The sequence below is a fragment of the Exophiala spinifera genome, assembly GCF_000836115.1.
Source record: "Exophiala spinifera strain CBS 89968 unplaced genomic scaffold supercont1.1, whole genome shotgun sequence".
In the NCBI taxonomy this organism is placed as follows: domain Eukaryota; kingdom Fungi; phylum Ascomycota; class Eurotiomycetes; order Chaetothyriales; family Herpotrichiellaceae; genus Exophiala; species Exophiala spinifera.
Genome location: NW_015622513.1, coordinates 5980438 through 5998162, shown reverse-complemented (window position 1 = coordinate 5998162; position 17725 = coordinate 5980438). Strand labels below are relative to the sequence as shown.

Below are 17725 nucleotides of genomic sequence, written 5' to 3'. Positions count from 1 at the left end.
TTCAACTCCTCGTATCTCGTTCTCGAGTCTTCAGGATATTTACTCCGTCCCACCAGACGAAGAGATACATCAAATGAGTCCTTGACCAAGCCTTTTTCCCATCAACAACATTCTTCCATGACTTCACGCCTACGACTCTCTGCCATCTCCAAACAGATTTCGTCCGCATCAAGGTCAATCACCTCGTCACCCGCACAGTCTAGAACTTTGGCCAGCATGTCTCATACTCAGTCCGAAGCATGTATGATTACTACTTATCCTTTCAACCACTGGCCCTGAGATACTCGGGATACTGACCCGTTGCTCTCAGGCTGCAACACCCCGGCGGTAGTCAGCACAGGATACGTGAGTTAGCGAGTCCTCCTTGTCGCCATCGTGTCGGCATCCGTGCTGATGTAAATATCACCCACACAGCATGAAAAGGGTCAATGGATCACCGTTGATGGCTTGAAAACTTGTAGGTGGTCAACAATCTCCTACTATCTTAGTCAATACTTACTCTCTCCCTCTCTCTCTCTAGACGCCACTGGCCCTTCTTCTGTAAGCCAAGGCATACTTGTTGTCTACGACATCTTCGGCTTCTTTGCACAGACACTGCAGGGCGCCGACATCCTCGCCCACTCGGACAAGGACCACCAATATAGAGTCTTCATGCCGGACTTCTTCGAAGGGGAACCCGCCGACATCTCGTGGTACCCTCCCAAGACCGAGGAGCACGGCAGGAAACTGGGCGAGTTCTTCCAGACCAAGGCAGCCCCGCCCAAGACGGTCGCACGGGTCAAGAGCGTCATGGACGAACTCAAGTCGGCCAACCCAGGCATCAAGGAATGGGGTGTAGTTGGGTATTGTTGGGGCGGGAAGGCAAGTATTCCCATTCACGTCTCGACCCGTTGTTTTCTGGGAGGGACCCTCCCTAACTTAGTCAACCCGACCGAAAATTACAAGATGGGTTACTGACTGACTGACTTACTGTTTTGCCCGATGTTCTAGATTGTCAATTTGGTCTCGGGGTCCAACACGGTCTTCAAGGCCGCGGCAGCGTGTCACCCGGCCATGGTCGATCCCAACGACGCACCCAACGTGACCATCCCCATGTGCATGATCCCCAGCAAGGACGAGGACGAGTCGGCCGTGTCACAGTACGAGTCGAAGTTGACGGTCCCCAAACAAATCGAGTGGTACAAGGACCAGATCCACGGCTTCATGGCCGCTCGAGCTGACTTGGAGGATGAGAAGGTCAGGGCGGCGTACGAAAAGGCTTATCGGACTTTACTCGGTTTCTTCCACAAGTATCTATGATTGAGTCTTGAGATCGGAACATCAAGTACCGCGTAGGTGGAATATATTTGAGTCGAGATGAGTGGCGACGAGTATGTACGAAGGTGTATTGTTTGAGATAGGACCAAGATGACTGTCTATCTCTCTCTCTCTCCCTCACACACACACACACACACACACAGACGCAGACGCAGACGCAGACGAATTGTTCTTTATCTGATATGGGACACGTAAATGAACCAAGTGACCATCTTTATCTCAAGACATATTTATTCACTCGAGGCTAACCATCTGACTTGATCTTATTATCTGCATTAAAGGCTGTAGGCTACAGTGGTTTTGATTCCCCTCTTCCAGACCCAACGTCTGTCTCTTCGGCTTCTCAATATACCTACGAAATTCTATGAGAGATGACATACACCTTGCTGCCAAGCGTGAGTACACTTTCCGCACGCATTAGGCTCGGTGTCTGAATATCCGGCCTTATCACAATACCGACGGGCCCGATCTGTGCCCGATCAAGTGAAGCACGTTCGAATCAATGATACACATCACCTGGACATTGGGCAAAACCTTTTTGGGGGCTTTCTTCATCAAATCTCGGCATCTCAACACTGGCGATGTGGAGACAACTATGGAATTGTTTCTTGGGAATTGCACTACCCCAATTCATCAATCCTCGAGCGATGGATTGCGCGACTTTCGACGTTTCAATGGCGTGAGCGACACGCCGTTCTTTCTGTAGTCCTTGGATTGCCTCTTACCTCCAATCCTCAGAACATGCTGGCCACTTACTGGGGGAGGCGATAGCAAAGGGCCAGAGCCTGCCAAAAGTGTTTTCAATACGGTTCCTGGTGGACGGCTTTTGAACCTGTCTAGCAAATCGTCCAGGTGTAGCTGGAATCGTGAGGCGGCTTCGGACCGTACCGTTTCAAGCTGAATGATAATGTAAACTAGTCTGAAATGCGACAGGATCTCGCCTAGAATGTTGAAATAGTCCTCTTCGGTGTACGCATCGAGGTATCGGCGAAGTTGGAACGAGAACTGCACATCGATGTGCGAGGCCTGGTCCAATGTTAGAGCTTGGCATATCAGGCTCTTCAAGATCTCCGTCGGGTCGTATGCCCGTGTCCTGCATTGCAAAGCCAATAGGACGGCCACGGGCCGCTGTCGGAGGCACTCGATAGCGAGGGTCAGTGAGCCGTTGAGGATGTTGCGGTTTTTGAAGGTGCTTGTGAGCTTGATACTTCCCGAATCTGCCGAGCTGTTCCATTCGTTGAAGGCAGGAGATTTCTGGAACGCCATAGAATACTGATCCCGCTTGAACCGCCGTCTGTCCCGTAGCTGGATCGATTGCTGCAAGTTCGCCACGTGATCGAAGTTGATAGAGGCGGAGACGATCCCTAAAGCCTGTACCAGTTGCATTTCAGACATTGTGTTCCTGACCTGTATCCGCATATCGGCGTTGACAGCTTGGTCTGAAATGATCATTTCCCGAACTTGTGTAACGATGGCCGTTAAGGAGGCGACGTCCTTACTCGCTTGACGTTGCTGTTGCTCGACGTTTGACAAGGCAGATGACATGTGGTTCTGGAATGCGGACAGCCTTAAATGCGTTTCCCTCTGCTCTGCTTGGATGACTGGGAGAGTCGTGGTGGTGGAATCCTGTACAGCACGTAATTTCTCGTGCATATCTCTCTGTTCGGCTAAACTGTTAGCGGAGGCACGGTGCGACATTAGCTGACATGCACAGCGGATCCCGCTCATGATATCGTCATACTGTAAAGCAGCTGGCTTGATGACCGCATTCAAAGCGTGACGGATTTTGCCCTCTTCGTACCATTTGAGAGCTCGTGTCAGGAATCGCAAAATCCAAGTGTATATCGACGTTACTGCATTCTTCATGGCATCGGTTGGGTATAATTCTAGGAAGAGCTCGGTTCGAGGAAGGGCATCGCCGATTTCACAGAGCCCAGTGACAATAGTCATGCCCAGCTTTTCATTCTCGACAACAGCCTGTCAAAGTCAGTGTGAAAGTTGTCACAACTCTAGCGTGAGAAAGCCTACTCCACAAAGTAGCTTCATAGTGCCCCAAGCGAGCGAGACATACTCCGGATGATGCTGAACCATGACATCCATCACGTTCCCATAATAGACAAGCCGTCTAGACACCTCAACGAGGAAACTCCTCGCTTTGGAGTCTGAGCGCCTCCTCTCATAGCGTTCTCGTGCTTTTTCAACTGCGCAGACAACATCGGCAATGCTCGACGCATGGATTTCGTCGAGTGCTTTCGCCTTTTTGGGATCTTTCGTCAACTGATTGAAGAGCTGGACAGCTTCGGTGAATGCCCGCGTGGTGGAGGGGTCAACGGGTGTTCTAGTTCGGAGTCAGCAAGAAATCCTTAGAGAGCACTGACGGGCACTCAAGAACAGTTGCGACGTATCTCTGCAGTACCAGGAAGAGAAGCGAGAATACTGGTCGTTCATGGCCAAAGTTCACTGGCGGATGCGAGTTGCGGAGTAAATGCCCGAGTCAATGCCGGCGCAACAACGGCCCGAGTCGCTAAAGTGAAGAACGCATATTTATTCCACAATTCCTGGGGACACGCACACATTATCCATTATATCTACTGTGCCAAAGCTTCAAAGGAGCGTCTGTCTGCCTTGCGGACAAGCTCACGTGTATCTGCCTTGCGAGTGACGATGTTACTGGACGCTACAAGCGACGGCCGCCATGGGTGCCAGCTCACTCTTTTCACTCAGCCTAACGAGTGCGCATTGCGTTACTCTCCAGTTCTGCAAACGCTTCCCTCTGGCGATGCAGCTTCCTTAGGCAAATTCGTTGCGCATGGAGCCATTGAGAGCAACTGGCGTCCAAAAGGTCCTTTCTAATTACACGAAGTGGTTGAACGAGCAACTTTCACCTAACCCACGCGCCTTCTCCGAGGCTGAAGACTGCTCTTCTTCGGGTATGCCATGCCTCTCACACTTACGACCTCAATTAGCTATTCAACGCTGCTTGTCACTGCCGAAACTAACCGCAATAAGTAGGTGACTTGGATGCTTTTATCGAGAGAGAGCACTCACGGCACGATTCTCCCAAGTCCGATCCCTCCGCTCTCGACGAGCAAACTACCTCGGAGTACCCACCTATTGACGACGACACTGGTCTTCAAACAAGCCTGGACGGGTCGGAGGCATCTGGTAGTCAAAACGAAGGGCCACACAGCCAGACTTCATATCACGTTGGCGAAGAAGATTCGGAAGACTTTCAAGATCAATACGAAGACAGCGACTTATACAGTCTCGAGGAGGACGAACTTGAAGAGGAGCTAGAGGAAACTGACTCTTCCGAATCTAACAGTACTGCTGAGACTGCTGGGCCCCATCCAGGCGATAAACCGGGCACAACCTCTGCTGGGGCTCATGCGTATTTGCCGACCGCACCCAAGGCAGATACCGCGATTGTTGCGCTTCGGGGAAGCTCAGTTCTCAAAAAGCAGTCCGATTCTCTACTATTCAACAATATCACGATCTCCGATGACCAGAGTGCAGGTAGCAGAATAGCTGAACGCAATCTTCTAGCGTTGAGAGGTCGCAAAACCAAGCTCGAGCCTATCCACTTCGTTTACCGCAAGGGCTCTGAAATTCCCACCTCGCCTTGGAAAGGTATGTCGGGTGAAGATCTTACAGAATACCAGAGGACATTGGAGGCACTCGAACAACAAAACCCAAAAAGGCTCATGATGGCTCGCTTGGAGCAAGACACTTTGGAAAGAGGCCAAGATGCAACAATCCTAGAGAACGTCGGCGTTGCCTCTTCCTATTCAGCGGGCCAAGTCGCCTCAGCAACTATCCTGCAGAACAATGAGACAACGCTTGACGTAGCGGATATGCAGCGCCTCACCGGCGGCCACGATCCTTCTCACTTGGATCTTAAGAAGCTTCAGGACTACATTGAGCTGTTGCAGAGCCAAGTCAAGAAACTCGAGTCCAGTCACAAAGAGCTGTCGCCTTCCAGGTTCCAGGTATTGCACCGCATAATGCAGAGACAGAATCGTGAAAACAGAGGTCGAGGCGAATATGAATGGAAGCTTTCTTCGCCATATTTTGACGAGCCGGAATGGATCGAAGGTCAGCAAAACCAACGTCAATTCCGATGCAGCTTACCTGTGACAAATTTTGAACTGTACTTGGAGAAGAACAAGGACATTGCCTTCCTTGTCTACCGGGATTTTCACCCGGCACCGCCAGATATGGTTGGATCCAGCAGCGCCGATCGTTTTGTAGAACGTGCTGACTCTGTGAGACCGCAGCCCTACCGCGAGACTATCCGACCTATAGCCCAAACACTGATTGAAGCCATCGAGACTCTACTGGGCTCGCGGGACGAGTACTCCAGCTTGCTGCAGGAATACAAAGTCTCGCCGGAGTTGCAAGCCCCGTACCTCGCTGTATATCACAGCCGTAAAAATTTGGACGCGATACAAGAGGGACTGTCTCCCGAATCCCAAAAACAGTTCGGCTTGCTTCTTCAATACGTCACCGATCACTACGGGGAGAATTATGCAGCAGCCGACTCGCTCTTCTCGGAGAACAAAACATCATCAGATAATGTGCCGTATCTCTTCAAACCGGGCGATATCCTGGTGCAACGCAGCCAGGGGCAGTATTCCGCGTTTGTGGCCAGCAGTTGGCCTATCAAGGGCGGCAGCAGATATGTGTCACGCTTGAAAGACAACGTTCAATGTGGCGATCATCTACCACTCTACGGTTCACACGAAGCCGCCAAAAGGATTGTGAATGAGAGGATTAAGATGCAGAGCTGGTCCGTGACTGGTTGGTCTTGGGCGTTCGACGGGACTTTTCAACGCCAGAACCGCAAGTGTCACTTTGAAACCGAAGTCAGTGAAATGGGTAAGCACGACACTGCCGTTGAAAACACCCCGGCCAAACAGAGACAACGGATAGAAGTCAACCAAGTGAAGACCCAGACCATTGGAGACTTGAGCATTTTTCCCCTGGCGTACGCTGAACCAGCTCTTGTGGACAGACTTCGCAAGAGAGGCGACACGTTCTGGAAATGCCGTAACCGGCGCTTGGTTTCGTATACTGAGAAAGGGATGGACAATACTAATAACATGGTAAGCTTTTAATGCTAGTCTTGAGATTAGACCCCGCCTTTCTTCGCCTGATCTCATGCTTATGATTATGTAGATTGAGGAGCGGTACATGATCGACCTCAAAACATACCGCAGCTTACACTCGACCAACAACTTTGCACGTCCATTAGAGGACGAACTTGGAGCTGATGCTATGGCTAAGACTGAGCCACCGGACGAGAAATTCAGTTACGTGCTGCCGCCGGAAATCAAGGGCTACAATCTACGACTCAAAAAATGGTTCGATCTAGAAGTTGACCGGATCTCCGAGGTTACCTGGAATGTCGAAGCATTCGAAACCCTGGTCATCGAACGAAAAGCTAGAAATCTTATATTAGCCCTTGTCAGTAACAAAATAGCGGCGGAGAGATCAACAGACCTTATTGCTGGCAAAGGAAACGGTCTTATTTTGTTGTTACATGGTGGACCCGGCACTGGTAAGACCTTGACCGCCGAGAGCGTTGCTGAAATTGCCCAGAAGCCCTTATATCGGGTGACCTGTGGCGACGTAGGTACCAAAGCAGAAGATGTCGAAAAGTACCTTGAATCGGTCCTTCATCTCGGCAAGATATGGGGTTGTGTGGTCTTACTTGATGAGGCGGATGTCTTCTTGGAACAGCGCAGCTTAGAGGATCTGGAGAGAAACGCTCTCGTTTCTGTGTTTCTACGGGTCATGGAATACTACGAAGGCATTCTTGTGCTCACCAGCAATCGTGTTGGAACGTTTGACGAAGCGTTCAAGTCAAGAATCCAGCTTGCTCTGCATTACCCCAGCCTCGGTCAATACCAACGACTTCGTGTCTGGGAAAACTTCATAAAGCGGCTCGAATCTTTCGGTGACGACAAAGTGGACACGCAAGATCTCCGTGATCATCTCGAGGATCTAAGTAAGGAGAAGATGAATGGCCGACAGATACGAAATGCAATCACCACTGCGAGACAATATGCTGAATGGCAATCTGAACAATCGAAAGATGGCGTCACGAAGAAAATGGCGTATGAGCACCTGAAGGACGTGATTGAAGTTGCCAGCCGCTTCGACAAGTACATTGACAAGTTACATGGCGGGTTTTCGGGGGATCAGCTTGCAGAGGATGAAGGGTTGAGACTATCATGACTTTATGTTCGTTGAGTGCAAAGGCCCGGGCGGTTCTCGTTCATTTTCCGTAGCAGCGTCGGGCAATTGGATATTTCTGAATAATACAAGGTGACAGCTACTAAGACTAGGCTAACATTTGAACGGGCTTTCTGCCCATATTGCTGTATGTGTCAAAACATCCAGGATCTTTACGGGCGAGAGTATCTTATGCTCTTGAGATGTGTGCTTAGCAGCATGATAAACTCTTTTATCATCCAAAATGCTGACGAAGTCGCGAGCCTTTTTGCTATTTTACCCACTTTTATCGCGTCTTCCCTCAAGTAGTTCATGTAGTTCCAAAACCCCACCAACTCATTTCAGTCCCCATCCAGCCATACTGGTCCTTCGTGTCACTTGTAGTCCTCCTCAAGTCGTTTCAGTCCTGGTAACTGACTTCCTCTCAGCCCTCCAAAGGAAAAAAGCACAGATATTGACCACCTTCAACGCAGCAGCCGTCCACAAGGCACCCGCGAGACCTACCGAACTATGAGCCCACAACCCCCCAAAGATCGCTCCGGCCAGCAACAACACCGGCGCAGCAGCTCTCCTGTTCCTCTCGACATTCTGCGTGAGGCCAGCCATCAAAAGAGGATCGGAAAACAAGTCGCAGTAGATACTCGTCAAGACCACGCTCGTCAGACTATTATACTGCAATGCGCGACTGACGACGGCCTGGCCACTGCTCTGAAAAGCCACCAAGGCCAGCGGGACCAGAACCTCCCACCGCAGCTCGTTTTGGGACTGTTGGTGTTGATCGATGGTGACGACGATCCCTGCGACGGCCACAAGGAGTAACTGGAGCCCAAACGACGCCATGAGGACCCATCGCCTCTTGGGTGAGAAGTAGCGGTGGAAGCGTGCAAAGCAGAATGAACCCAGACAGAATGAGGCGATGGAAAGGAGAGACCTGATCCATCTCGTGCCCTTGGTGGGTTCGATCAGCCCGAGACCCGTGTAAACGGTGTTGCCCGTCTGCATGCTCACGAACGATCCCCAGATGAACACGGCGGAGCTGTCGAGTAGGCCCGTGATGACGTATGAGAGCAGCAAAAGAATGTCGGCCCATCGCTTGTCAATGTCCTGGTTGAGGTACTCGGTCAAGGGTACCACTTGGTCCACGCCGCGAAGCTTCCCCCGTAGCAGAGGATGATGTTCATGCTCATTGTCCGTCGACGAGAGCTGTGTAGAGTCAGGGAGGCTCCGTATGTCTCCAGAAGAACCATTCAGAGTGCCGTATCCATTGGCGGAGGTCATGGTGAGAGAGTAGACCGTGACCCGTATGTCGATACGAGAGCACTGTTACAAATGAGTGTTGTCGCGTGTTTGAGAGGGTAGAGGAGAAGAAAGTAGCGTGATCTGCCAGGGAAGAGAGTCCAATTTCACAAAGTATTGGCTTGCGCGGATACCCAGTTCGGGAGAGGTAGACGAGAGAAGAATAAAAATTCTCGCTAAAGGGGTTTGAGAGAAAAACAATCTGCCGGAGCTGCAGGAGAGTCGAAGGGAAGGACGGGGTTGACTGTACTAATACTGTAACAATAATGCTGATGCTAATAGTTGTGACGACGACGAATACGTTGGAGGAGTACAGACTCCTCCCCGTCAGTGTCTCCCCGGTCGATCCTTCGGTCCGCATAAACGTTCAGCCGAGGAACATCATGACGTCCCGTTCGCTCCATTACATATTCAGACAGCCAGACGGGCATCCAAGTACAAGTACTTCAGATCTCGGTTTCTCACGGAACCCCTTGTCTTGCTCTCTCTCTTCTTTGCGCTTCTACTCCCCAATCAACATGAGGTTCTCTGCGTGGTCACTCCTTGCAAGCACTGCCCTTGCAGCGCCAACTATAGACTGGGCCTCACATCTCCAACAGCAACAACCCCTTGCAGACCAAGAGAGCAGCAATGGACCCTATAATCCCGACCACAAAGATCAGTTTGATCACAAAGTTGACTCGTGGGCGGAAAAGCTCCAACCGCTGCCATGGCGAAACGGCGACGGTGCGACCATGATGGGTCCTCGTAACAAGGACCGCGAGAGGCAGAACCCGGACATGCTCAGACCCCCGAGCACTGATCATGGGAGTCTACCTAATATGCGATGGAGCTTTGCAGACTCACACATTAGAATTGAGGTAAGCGAGGCCCTGCATCTGCGCTCCTTTACACATACCGGCCTGAGTCTAATCATTGTGCGTTTCAGGAAGGAGGATGGACACGACAAACCACAGTCCGCGAACTAGGGTCATCAGTCGAGATCGCTGGCGTCAACATGCGTCTCGACCACGGCGTCATCCGAGAACTCCACTGGCACAAACAAGCCGAGTGGGCCTACGTTCTAGAAGGCAGTGTCCGAGTCACGGCTCTCGACACAGAGGGTGGCCAATTCATCGACGACCTCCAGAAGGGTGACCTATGGTACTTCCCGTCTGGACATCCTCACTCTCTGCAAGGCTTGAGTCCCAACGGAACCGAGTTCTTGCTTGTATTTGACGATGGGAACTTTGACGAGGAATCAACGTTCCTCTTGACCGACTGGCTGAGTAAGTTGAACTTTTCTGTTCCACACCACGCGACACAAATGAAATAAGAGAACACGCATATTCTGACAACACCCGTGCCTTCAAGTCCACACCCCCAAGTCCGTACTCGCCGAAAACTTCCGCCTGTCTCCAGAAGTGTTTGAGACGATTCCCAAATCGGAGAAATACATCTTCCAAGGCTCGCTGCCAGGGCCGATCGAAGACGAAGAACCACGGGGCGCCAACGTCAAGAAATCCAAACTACAATTCACGCACAAGATGCTCGACCAGGAACCGCTCAATACGACAGGGGGACTGGTGCGCATCACCGACTCGACCAACTTCCCCATCAGCAAGACCATCGCGGCGGCGCACCTCGACATCGCGCCCGGGGCGATGCGCGAGATGCACTGGCACCCCAACGCGGACGAGTGGTCGTTCTTCATCAAGGGCCGGGCGCGCGTCACCATCTTCGCGGCCGACGGCACCGCGCGCACTTTCAACTACGTCGCCGGCGACGTGGGCGTCATCCCGCGCAACATGGGTCACTTTATCGAGAATCTCAGCGACGACGAGCCGGTCGAGGTGCTCGAGATCTTCAAGGCCGACAAGTTCCAGGACTTTTCACTGTTTCAGTGGATGGGCGAGACACCCCGACGCATGGTGGCAGATCACATCTTTGCGGATGACCCGGAGGGAGCGAAGAAGTTCCTCAAGGCGGTTGATAATCCGGTTGAAGATCCTATTCGATCTGTGCCATGACGCGGCAAGGGCATGAACTTAAGGGAGTGATGTTAGTGCGTGAGTGATCGAGTTTAGTGCTGGAGCGAAGCGGTCAGAGTCTGATGTATTTTCCGTGATGGTCAGTTTCACAGTTACTTGGACATCTCGAGCACAAACACATAGCTTTTGTTCCCCTTCTTCTCAAAACGGTGGGCATAAAATCACAATGATACTAGTTCGAACGCAGTGAGGGACTGATTGTGTACACAGCACTGATTTTGTCTCTCAATAACCAAAAGAGCACATCACATCCCCCTGTCTCAGCCCGAGAGAGACACACTACCCCTCTCTCTCAGGCAGGGAGATGTGCAAGTGAGGAGCACAATACGAGTACTCGTAGAGCAAGCAGTACGAGAAGGGGATGTCAAGTGAGTGGCATGGCATTCCCCCTGTGCGGCAGAACGTTTTAGCACGGTGCCAGAGCATCGCGCATGCTTGCATGCAGACGTGCTAACTCTAGGGGTCCCCCGGCCCCTGTGTTTCTCTTAAATGAACTACCTTGTCTAGGTGGAACGGAATCTCTTCCTCGCATAGCATATTGGACATGTTCTACTCGTTCTCGTACTCCATACTCCATACATACCCCGTACTTCGTGCAGACTCCACAGTTCTAAATACCTCGGCCGAAGCATACCTACAGCTAAAGAGCAATGCCCGTGGGGTACGGAGGACGAGGATGAGTAACCCGTAATAGTTCATACCCTTCTAATCTACTCTCATTACTCATACTCGTTCTTGTTCTCGTACAATGAATGAATGAATGAACGGAGCCGCCGAACCCTCGGTACGACTCCAAACAGTCAGTTGTACCTGACTGATGCTACCGTCCGTCAACGTACTTGCGCCCATAATGATAAGTTTACAAAAGGAGTGAGCGAATCTCGCTGATGACACGAGGAGCACTTAGTCTGCTTCTTTCCGGTCTTTGTGTCCTCGCTCTACTACAGAGTACCTCAACCGTCCATCAACCCACCATGCCTGTGGGCCGACTCGTTACAATAGCTGCTGCATTATCCTCATCTCCTCAACTAGGCTCGGGCTGAGTTCAAGGTTCGCAGCTCGAGAGACATTCATCACGCTGTCCAACCCCCTCCAACCCCGGGTTGCTCCTGGATTCATGTGTCCTCTCCACTCCCGTATCCTCAAATTGTATAGCGAAAGAATGGGCTCCTGTCCCCCAGGTCCAACAGTTCCTGTTCGGTATACATGGCCTTGACCTCCTCATCCGTCTTTCCTTGCATAAAAGCATCTCGTCTCACATTCTCACGATGATACACCTTTCGGAGGACGAAGGCGGTGATGACGGCAGCACAGCAAATGCCCAACCCGGTTCCAAACCCTGAGGGGTACTTTGGGGCCTGAGCTGCGATGTAAATGTTACTACCACAAATGCCGCCCCAGTTGCCGAGCGAAATGAGGAGTGCCATGCCCCTGTTGTGCCAGGAATTGTTAGTCTTAGTACACACAATGCAAGCTGGGAGAAAGTGGGTCGACTGTCGAATGGTCTACTTACACTGCGCGTTTTGAGCTCGGGGCCAGATTATTTCCAATCAAGCAGACGAGGGGAACGAACGGCGAATAGAGTCCGGCCGCGACGAAAAAGAGAAAGAGGTAGGTGACACCCGGGAGACGTGGGTGTGGGATTGCAAGCTCCCCGATGAAGCCGACAATGGCAATGCTGAAGCCGGCCATGATGAAGGGGGTTCTCTGCTGAATTCTGTCCGACCAGAAGGCGAATATCAACACGATCACCATGGCAAAGACGTAGACGGGTATCGTCATCAGCTGCGCATTTGCTGAGGAGTAGCCGAGATCCTCGATGACAGAGGGCACTGTGGCAGTAAAGCCGTACACGCCGATCGTATTTGCCCAGAAAATGATGACCCCCGCGTATATCTTCCACTCGCTGAAAGCCGCTTTGACATACTTGAATTGGATTCGGTCGCTGTTGGTCACACGTCCATGTCCAGAGCCGGTTTCAAGTGCTAGCCGATTTATGATGAACTCTTTCTCTTCCTTTTTCAGGAAACGTGCCGTCTCTGGGTTGTCTGGCAGCAAGAACCAAACCACAAAGGACAAAGACACAGGAGCGAGGCCTTCTAGGATGAAGATCCATTTCCAACTGGATCGACAATCAGTTCGAATTCATGCCTCCTTATGAGTTACTCACCCAGCTAAACCAGAGATCCCATCCATATGTTGAATTGCATAGGCAAGTAAACCGGAAAAGGCGCCTGACAAGGATGCTGCGGTATAGAAAATAGCCATTCTTCGCATGACTTCATATCTTTTATACCAGATAGTAAGTAGATATGTCGCAGCAGCTGCAGAGCGTTAGCCCATGCTGACAATGATGATAATGAGAAAGAGAGCCGGCGCAGTCAATCTCGTCTTGGAAATCCTGGGACTGAGGGAACCTACGGAAGAAGCCAGCCTCTGTCACACCAAGGAAGAATCGCGTAACAAGCAGGCCTCGATATGTAGTGACGATACCCATAAGCGTCATGACAGTGCCCCCTGAGATGTTATCAGCCCGCTGCACTGGGACATTGCGAAGACGTTGGGTCTGAACTTACACGAAAACATCAGGATAGAAATCCAAATCGAGGGCCTCATTAGTTTGAGGACGACTTGCGAAGGCACCTCCAGACAGGATTAGACTCGAAGTTAGACTTAAGCTTAATTGGAAGGGGGTCACCTCAAAAAACCCATAGCTAACGAAAAACACCGTCAGGGCGACATTGTATTGCAGCTATCGCAAGGTTAATAGGACTGACTTGAGAGGGCCCACCTAAGATGCGAGAGCATTTGAAGCTGGACAAATTCGGAGACATCTTTGGTTGGGCTCGCACTGAAGAATGTTTCCTTGGGACTTACACCATGTAGCTTGAGATCGTCGTAGAGGCCAGCAATCTTTGCATTTCCGATATTGCTTCGGTCGATGAAGGCCAGTCTGCAATGGTATTTAGCAATCCGGACGGTGGCTGGGTGTCACGCATCAAGCCACTTACAGATACAACAGGGCTAGAAGCGGGACCAAGCGATAGTCAACTTTCCTTAAGATTCTCTTTTGCTCCTTGGGGTCGAGATCAACAATGACCTGGTCGGCGGAGAAGCCAATTTCGACAGTCTTAAGGCCATCAACAGCTTCGACTTCAAGCTCCGAGAGCCCTTGGAGCTTGCCATTCGAGTACTGTGTGTTAGGACGGTCAAGCTGCTCGACATCTTTCTCCTGTTTATCGGACATCGTTGCGACGGACAAACTAGAATAAGGAGAATTTGCAAAGGGGTTGAATGGAGGTCTTCAACTGTGAAGTCGTGGGAATGATGATACTTGTCGATGAACTTTTGCTACTTTCTCTCCCCAAAATCTACTTTAGGATCGCAGGAAGAACAATTCTGTCTGCGGCCGGTGTTGCTTTCTGAAAGTAAGATGAGAAGCCAGGGCACTTCGAGGGATTGTCTGCTTTTGACCCGACGCCGAGGCGACGATCCAGTGCAGCAAGCTGAACCCCGCCTCATGATGGCGTTTGATCACTCCGTAGTATATCTGCCGAAGGATTCAAAATAGACGTTGCGAAGCATATCCCTGCTCGTGAGCTCGCCAGGAGACAAGACCATATTCTTTCGCCAGGATAACATGTAGTAAGGTGTCAACCGCGATTCGTGGAAATTCACCGAGCCACACGTCGATAATTATGGAGTTCAGGGGTCTCGCGGGGGCCCATGGGGGATGAAAGCTTACCAGCGGCGAAAGTGGAAGGACACGGTAGGATACGGTGCCGGAGCCGGGTTCAAATGGGACACAACAATCGTTCGCGAAGCACAAGCTAAACAGATCAGACCCAGAACGCCATGCCGCAAGCAGACAGCAATGCTCGCCGATGAATGCAAGCATTGGCCAAGATGATAAGCTGCAAGCTGACAAAAGCCTATGCTTCAGGGTAGCATCGACATCCTGATTAGAAGTACCAGGCACACTTGTCCCTACACGGACTGCATAATAAATGCTGACAGATGGCGCATTGTTGACTGCACAATTCGGTTTTGTTGATGCCGAAAATGTGGTCGGATTAGGCCAGAAGTCGTCGGCTGAATGAGTAGAAGATAGAAAGGTCGGCAGATGAAGATTGGAGTGAACGAAGCTGAGACTCAACTGCAGATGAATGACTGAGGCCTAACGATCACGGCAAGTGACCTCAACAAGGAAGAGACAGGCAGTCAACACACACTACTCGTAGAGCTCAGTTTCGTCCTCAGTGAGGGTCCGAGAGTGACACACTGCACTGATCTGGGCAGCCTCGGCACACCTCCTTATGTGGGAAGACTGCTGGTTAGGAGGCTTAGTGTCGACGCTAACTTTGCTAGCGTTGACTAGTGCTAACTGTGCTACAATAAGTGCCTCTGCCGAGGTTGATGTCAGTTCTAAGCAACTCCAGGTATCCCAGGCGTTGGTGCTGTAGAAACGACGGAGGATGAGAGCTGGATAGACAGTTGCTCCACGCCGTGCACAATGGCCGATACTGCCCCCTGCTAAGCAGACTACTCATGACTTCCAACTCAACCGTCACGGCTCCCTCGAGAAAACGGCATTATTCTCGCGCCCGCCATGCATGTCTCCGATGCAGGAGGCAGAAGCTGCGCTGCGACAACACCCGTCCCTGTGCTCTATGCATTCGAGTCGGAGTCGCGTGTGAGGAACGTCCTTCAGGATCGAGGTGATCTCTCCAGTCTGGCCAACTCCGTCGCAGCATTCACTTACTGGGATGTAGGTCCTCGATAACGCCATCCTCTCATGAGCATCGCGGACTCCGCAATGCGTCCCCTGCAAGGAGTCTCCAAGATGACCGACCATCTGCTCCCGAAACGCCTCTGCTGAACAGTAGTCCTCTCTCAGGAACTGGACAAGACTCACGAAGCCAACAGTCGACCGTGGATACGCCTCACCTGTATCGACCAAGGACGTCGACGTACGAGGTTGTGGACAAGATCTTCAAAGAACATAATCCCCAAGGGACCATTCACCATACGTCTGCAGCTATACCTGGTGGTAGCCCCGAAGCGAGGACGCATAACTCTGAAGTCCAATATCTCCTGGTGTCAGATGTCGTCGGTGAAGATCTACCGCCGTCTGAGATCATTGACCTTGCGTTGGACGCCTACACCCGAGCTGTACATTGGTTCATGCTCATGCTCCACCTGCCGACATTTAGAGCAGAGATGCAGACGTTCCAGGGCACAGGCTATGTGCGTGCCGATCGAGTCCCGTCGCTGGTCTTGGTCATTCTCGTCATCGCAGTCGGTGCCAAGTATATAACAAGCCAGACTGCACGTGAGAAATGCCCCGGCTTTGACCTGAACGGTCTCGGCGATAGGTTCATCGGCAAGGTGGAGGAGAAACTTCTCGACGTGTATGAAGCCTCTTGTATCGAGGCCGTCCAAATCTCGGCAATTCTGTCATCATTCTACCTCTACCAAGGCCGCCCTAGTCGCAGTGTTGCTGTCAACGGCAGCTGTCTGCGGGTTGCTATGACCCTGGGTTTGCATAAGGAATCAAGCTGGAAGATGCAAGATGTCGTGACTCGAGAACTTTGGCGGCGTCTCAGCTGGGTCATTTACACGGCCGAGGTGTTTGGTGCTCTGGCCTATGGAACTCCAGGCACGATACGTGATGATGAGTGGGACGTGTCCCTGCCTGAAAATATTGGCGACACTCCCGAAACCTGCCCTGGGTTTGCGTCCACAGAAACCTACGAAGGAGAACCCTGTGGCCCGGTGACAATCCTATCCTACCAGCGTTATAAATTCCGGCTGTATCGTATTGCTTCATCGATAACGAGAACTATCTACCGACCTAACGGAGCCTCCTGGAACTCTATTGCCACAGAGATCAAAGCCATCAACGACCGACTCCAGCAATGGGAAAAGAGCATACCCCCGGAACTACGACTTTCGAGTCTCAGAGTGACAGCAGACAATGAGTATGACCGGCGCATGATCAAGATATTTCAACTCCAGGCGCTTGTTCTTCAACTCTCATACGATAATATTCAGCTAGTTTTGCACCGCCCGTTGTTGACCATGAACCGAGCACCCTCACCGCCGGCACTCAATGACACTGGCCAAAGTCAAGGACCATTTGGGGATGGCTCGAGTCGGAATTTGAGTGATCTCAACGAGATGATCAAAACAAGCAGGTACCAATGTTGGGTTTCGGCCATGAGAACCTCGAAGATGGGAGACCATGCCGAAATCTTGTCTGCTTCAAGGGAAACCCATGGAGGTGCTTATGTCGGGATTCAATCCTTCACTGCTGGTGTGGTGCTTGGGATATTTGCCCTCTCCGACCCACTCTCAGACCAGGCCCATCAAGCCAAACGCGCTGTTAGCAAGATCATCAAACTCCCTCGTTTGTACGAGTATCGTACGACGATCTCCGATCAATGCGGCGTTATTCTTGAAGAGCTCTTGCGACTGATACTGGCCGAGGAGATGAAAGCGTTGCTCGTCGAGGGTGATGCCTCCACCAAAGCGGGTGCAGCAGAGCAGGCCATTGCGAGGAGTCGTGCGAATTCGAATTCAGCAGAAAGTGAGCAGCCTGGGCACCAGCGGTTCCCGAGGATTGATTTTGATCCTCCTCTAACTAATACCGACGATTTTCCAAGCATGGACAACCCGCGAAGTCTTCCGGATCAGTCTCCAGAAATCCCTCGGGACATCTGCATGGGTAATTTTAGCGATGCTCTTTTATCGCTACAAGACATCAGAACGTCCAACACATTTGACAACACCACGCAAGCATGGATATGGGATGATTTGATCTGGCAACCCGAGATTACATAACA

General features: G+C 51.4%; 7 protein-coding genes across 7 annotated transcripts; 4 read left to right on the top strand and 3 right to left on the bottom strand.

Moving 5' to 3' along the window:
• Positions 1-216: 216 nt before the first annotated feature.
• On the top strand, positions 217-1299 carry PV08_02200 (uncharacterized protein; the record flags this gene model as incomplete). Its single annotated transcript, XM_016376560.1, has 5 exons — positions 217-241; positions 311-345; positions 415-457; positions 521-879; positions 991-1299. 5 exons carry the CDS (start codon positions 217-219, stop codon positions 1297-1299), a joined length of 771 nt encoding a protein of 256 aa, XP_016241836.1.
• A 651-nt stretch (positions 1300-1950) lies between these two features.
• PV08_02199 (uncharacterized protein) lies at positions 1951-3765 on the bottom strand (the record flags this gene model as incomplete). The annotated part of the gene is made up of 3 exons (XM_016376559.1): positions 1951-3294; positions 3346-3655; positions 3710-3765. 3 exons carry the CDS (start codon positions 3763-3765, stop codon positions 1951-1953), a joined length of 1710 nt encoding a protein of 569 aa, XP_016241835.1.
• Positions 3766-4126: 361 nt separating this feature from the next.
• Positions 4127-7557, top strand: PV08_02198 (uncharacterized protein; the record flags this gene model as incomplete). Its single annotated transcript, XM_016376558.1, has 3 exons — positions 4127-4247; positions 4330-6422; positions 6496-7557. The coding sequence occupies 3 exons, from the start codon at positions 4127-4129 to the stop codon at positions 7555-7557; spliced, it is 3276 nt and encodes a 1091-aa protein (XP_016241834.1).
• A 387-nt stretch (positions 7558-7944) lies between these two features.
• Positions 7945-8832, bottom strand: PV08_02197 (uncharacterized protein; the record flags this gene model as incomplete). The annotated part of the gene is made up of 1 exon (XM_016376557.1): positions 7945-8832. The coding sequence occupies one exon, from the start codon at positions 8830-8832 to the stop codon at positions 7945-7947; it is 888 nt and encodes a 295-aa protein (XP_016241833.1).
• A 536-nt stretch (positions 8833-9368) lies between these two features.
• On the top strand, positions 9369-10859 carry PV08_02196 (uncharacterized protein; the record flags this gene model as incomplete). The annotated part of the gene is made up of 3 exons (XM_016376556.1): positions 9369-9710; positions 9779-10118; positions 10204-10859. The coding sequence occupies 3 exons, from the start codon at positions 9369-9371 to the stop codon at positions 10857-10859; spliced, it is 1338 nt and encodes a 445-aa protein (XP_016241832.1).
• A 1163-nt stretch (positions 10860-12022) lies between these two features.
• On the bottom strand, positions 12023-14127 carry PV08_02195 (uncharacterized protein; the record flags this gene model as incomplete). Its single annotated transcript, XM_016376555.1, has 8 exons — positions 12023-12311; positions 12394-13002; positions 13051-13204; positions 13302-13397; positions 13457-13523; positions 13579-13632; positions 13758-13833; positions 13892-14127. The coding sequence occupies 8 exons, from the start codon at positions 14125-14127 to the stop codon at positions 12023-12025; spliced, it is 1581 nt and encodes a 526-aa protein (XP_016241831.1).
• A 1362-nt stretch (positions 14128-15489) lies between these two features.
• PV08_02194 (uncharacterized protein) lies at positions 15490-17723 on the top strand (the record flags this gene model as incomplete). Its single annotated transcript, XM_016376554.1, has 2 exons — positions 15490-15648; positions 15681-17723. The coding sequence occupies 2 exons, from the start codon at positions 15490-15492 to the stop codon at positions 17721-17723; spliced, it is 2202 nt and encodes a 733-aa protein (XP_016241830.1).
• Between the last annotated feature and the right edge of the window lie 2 nt (positions 17724-17725).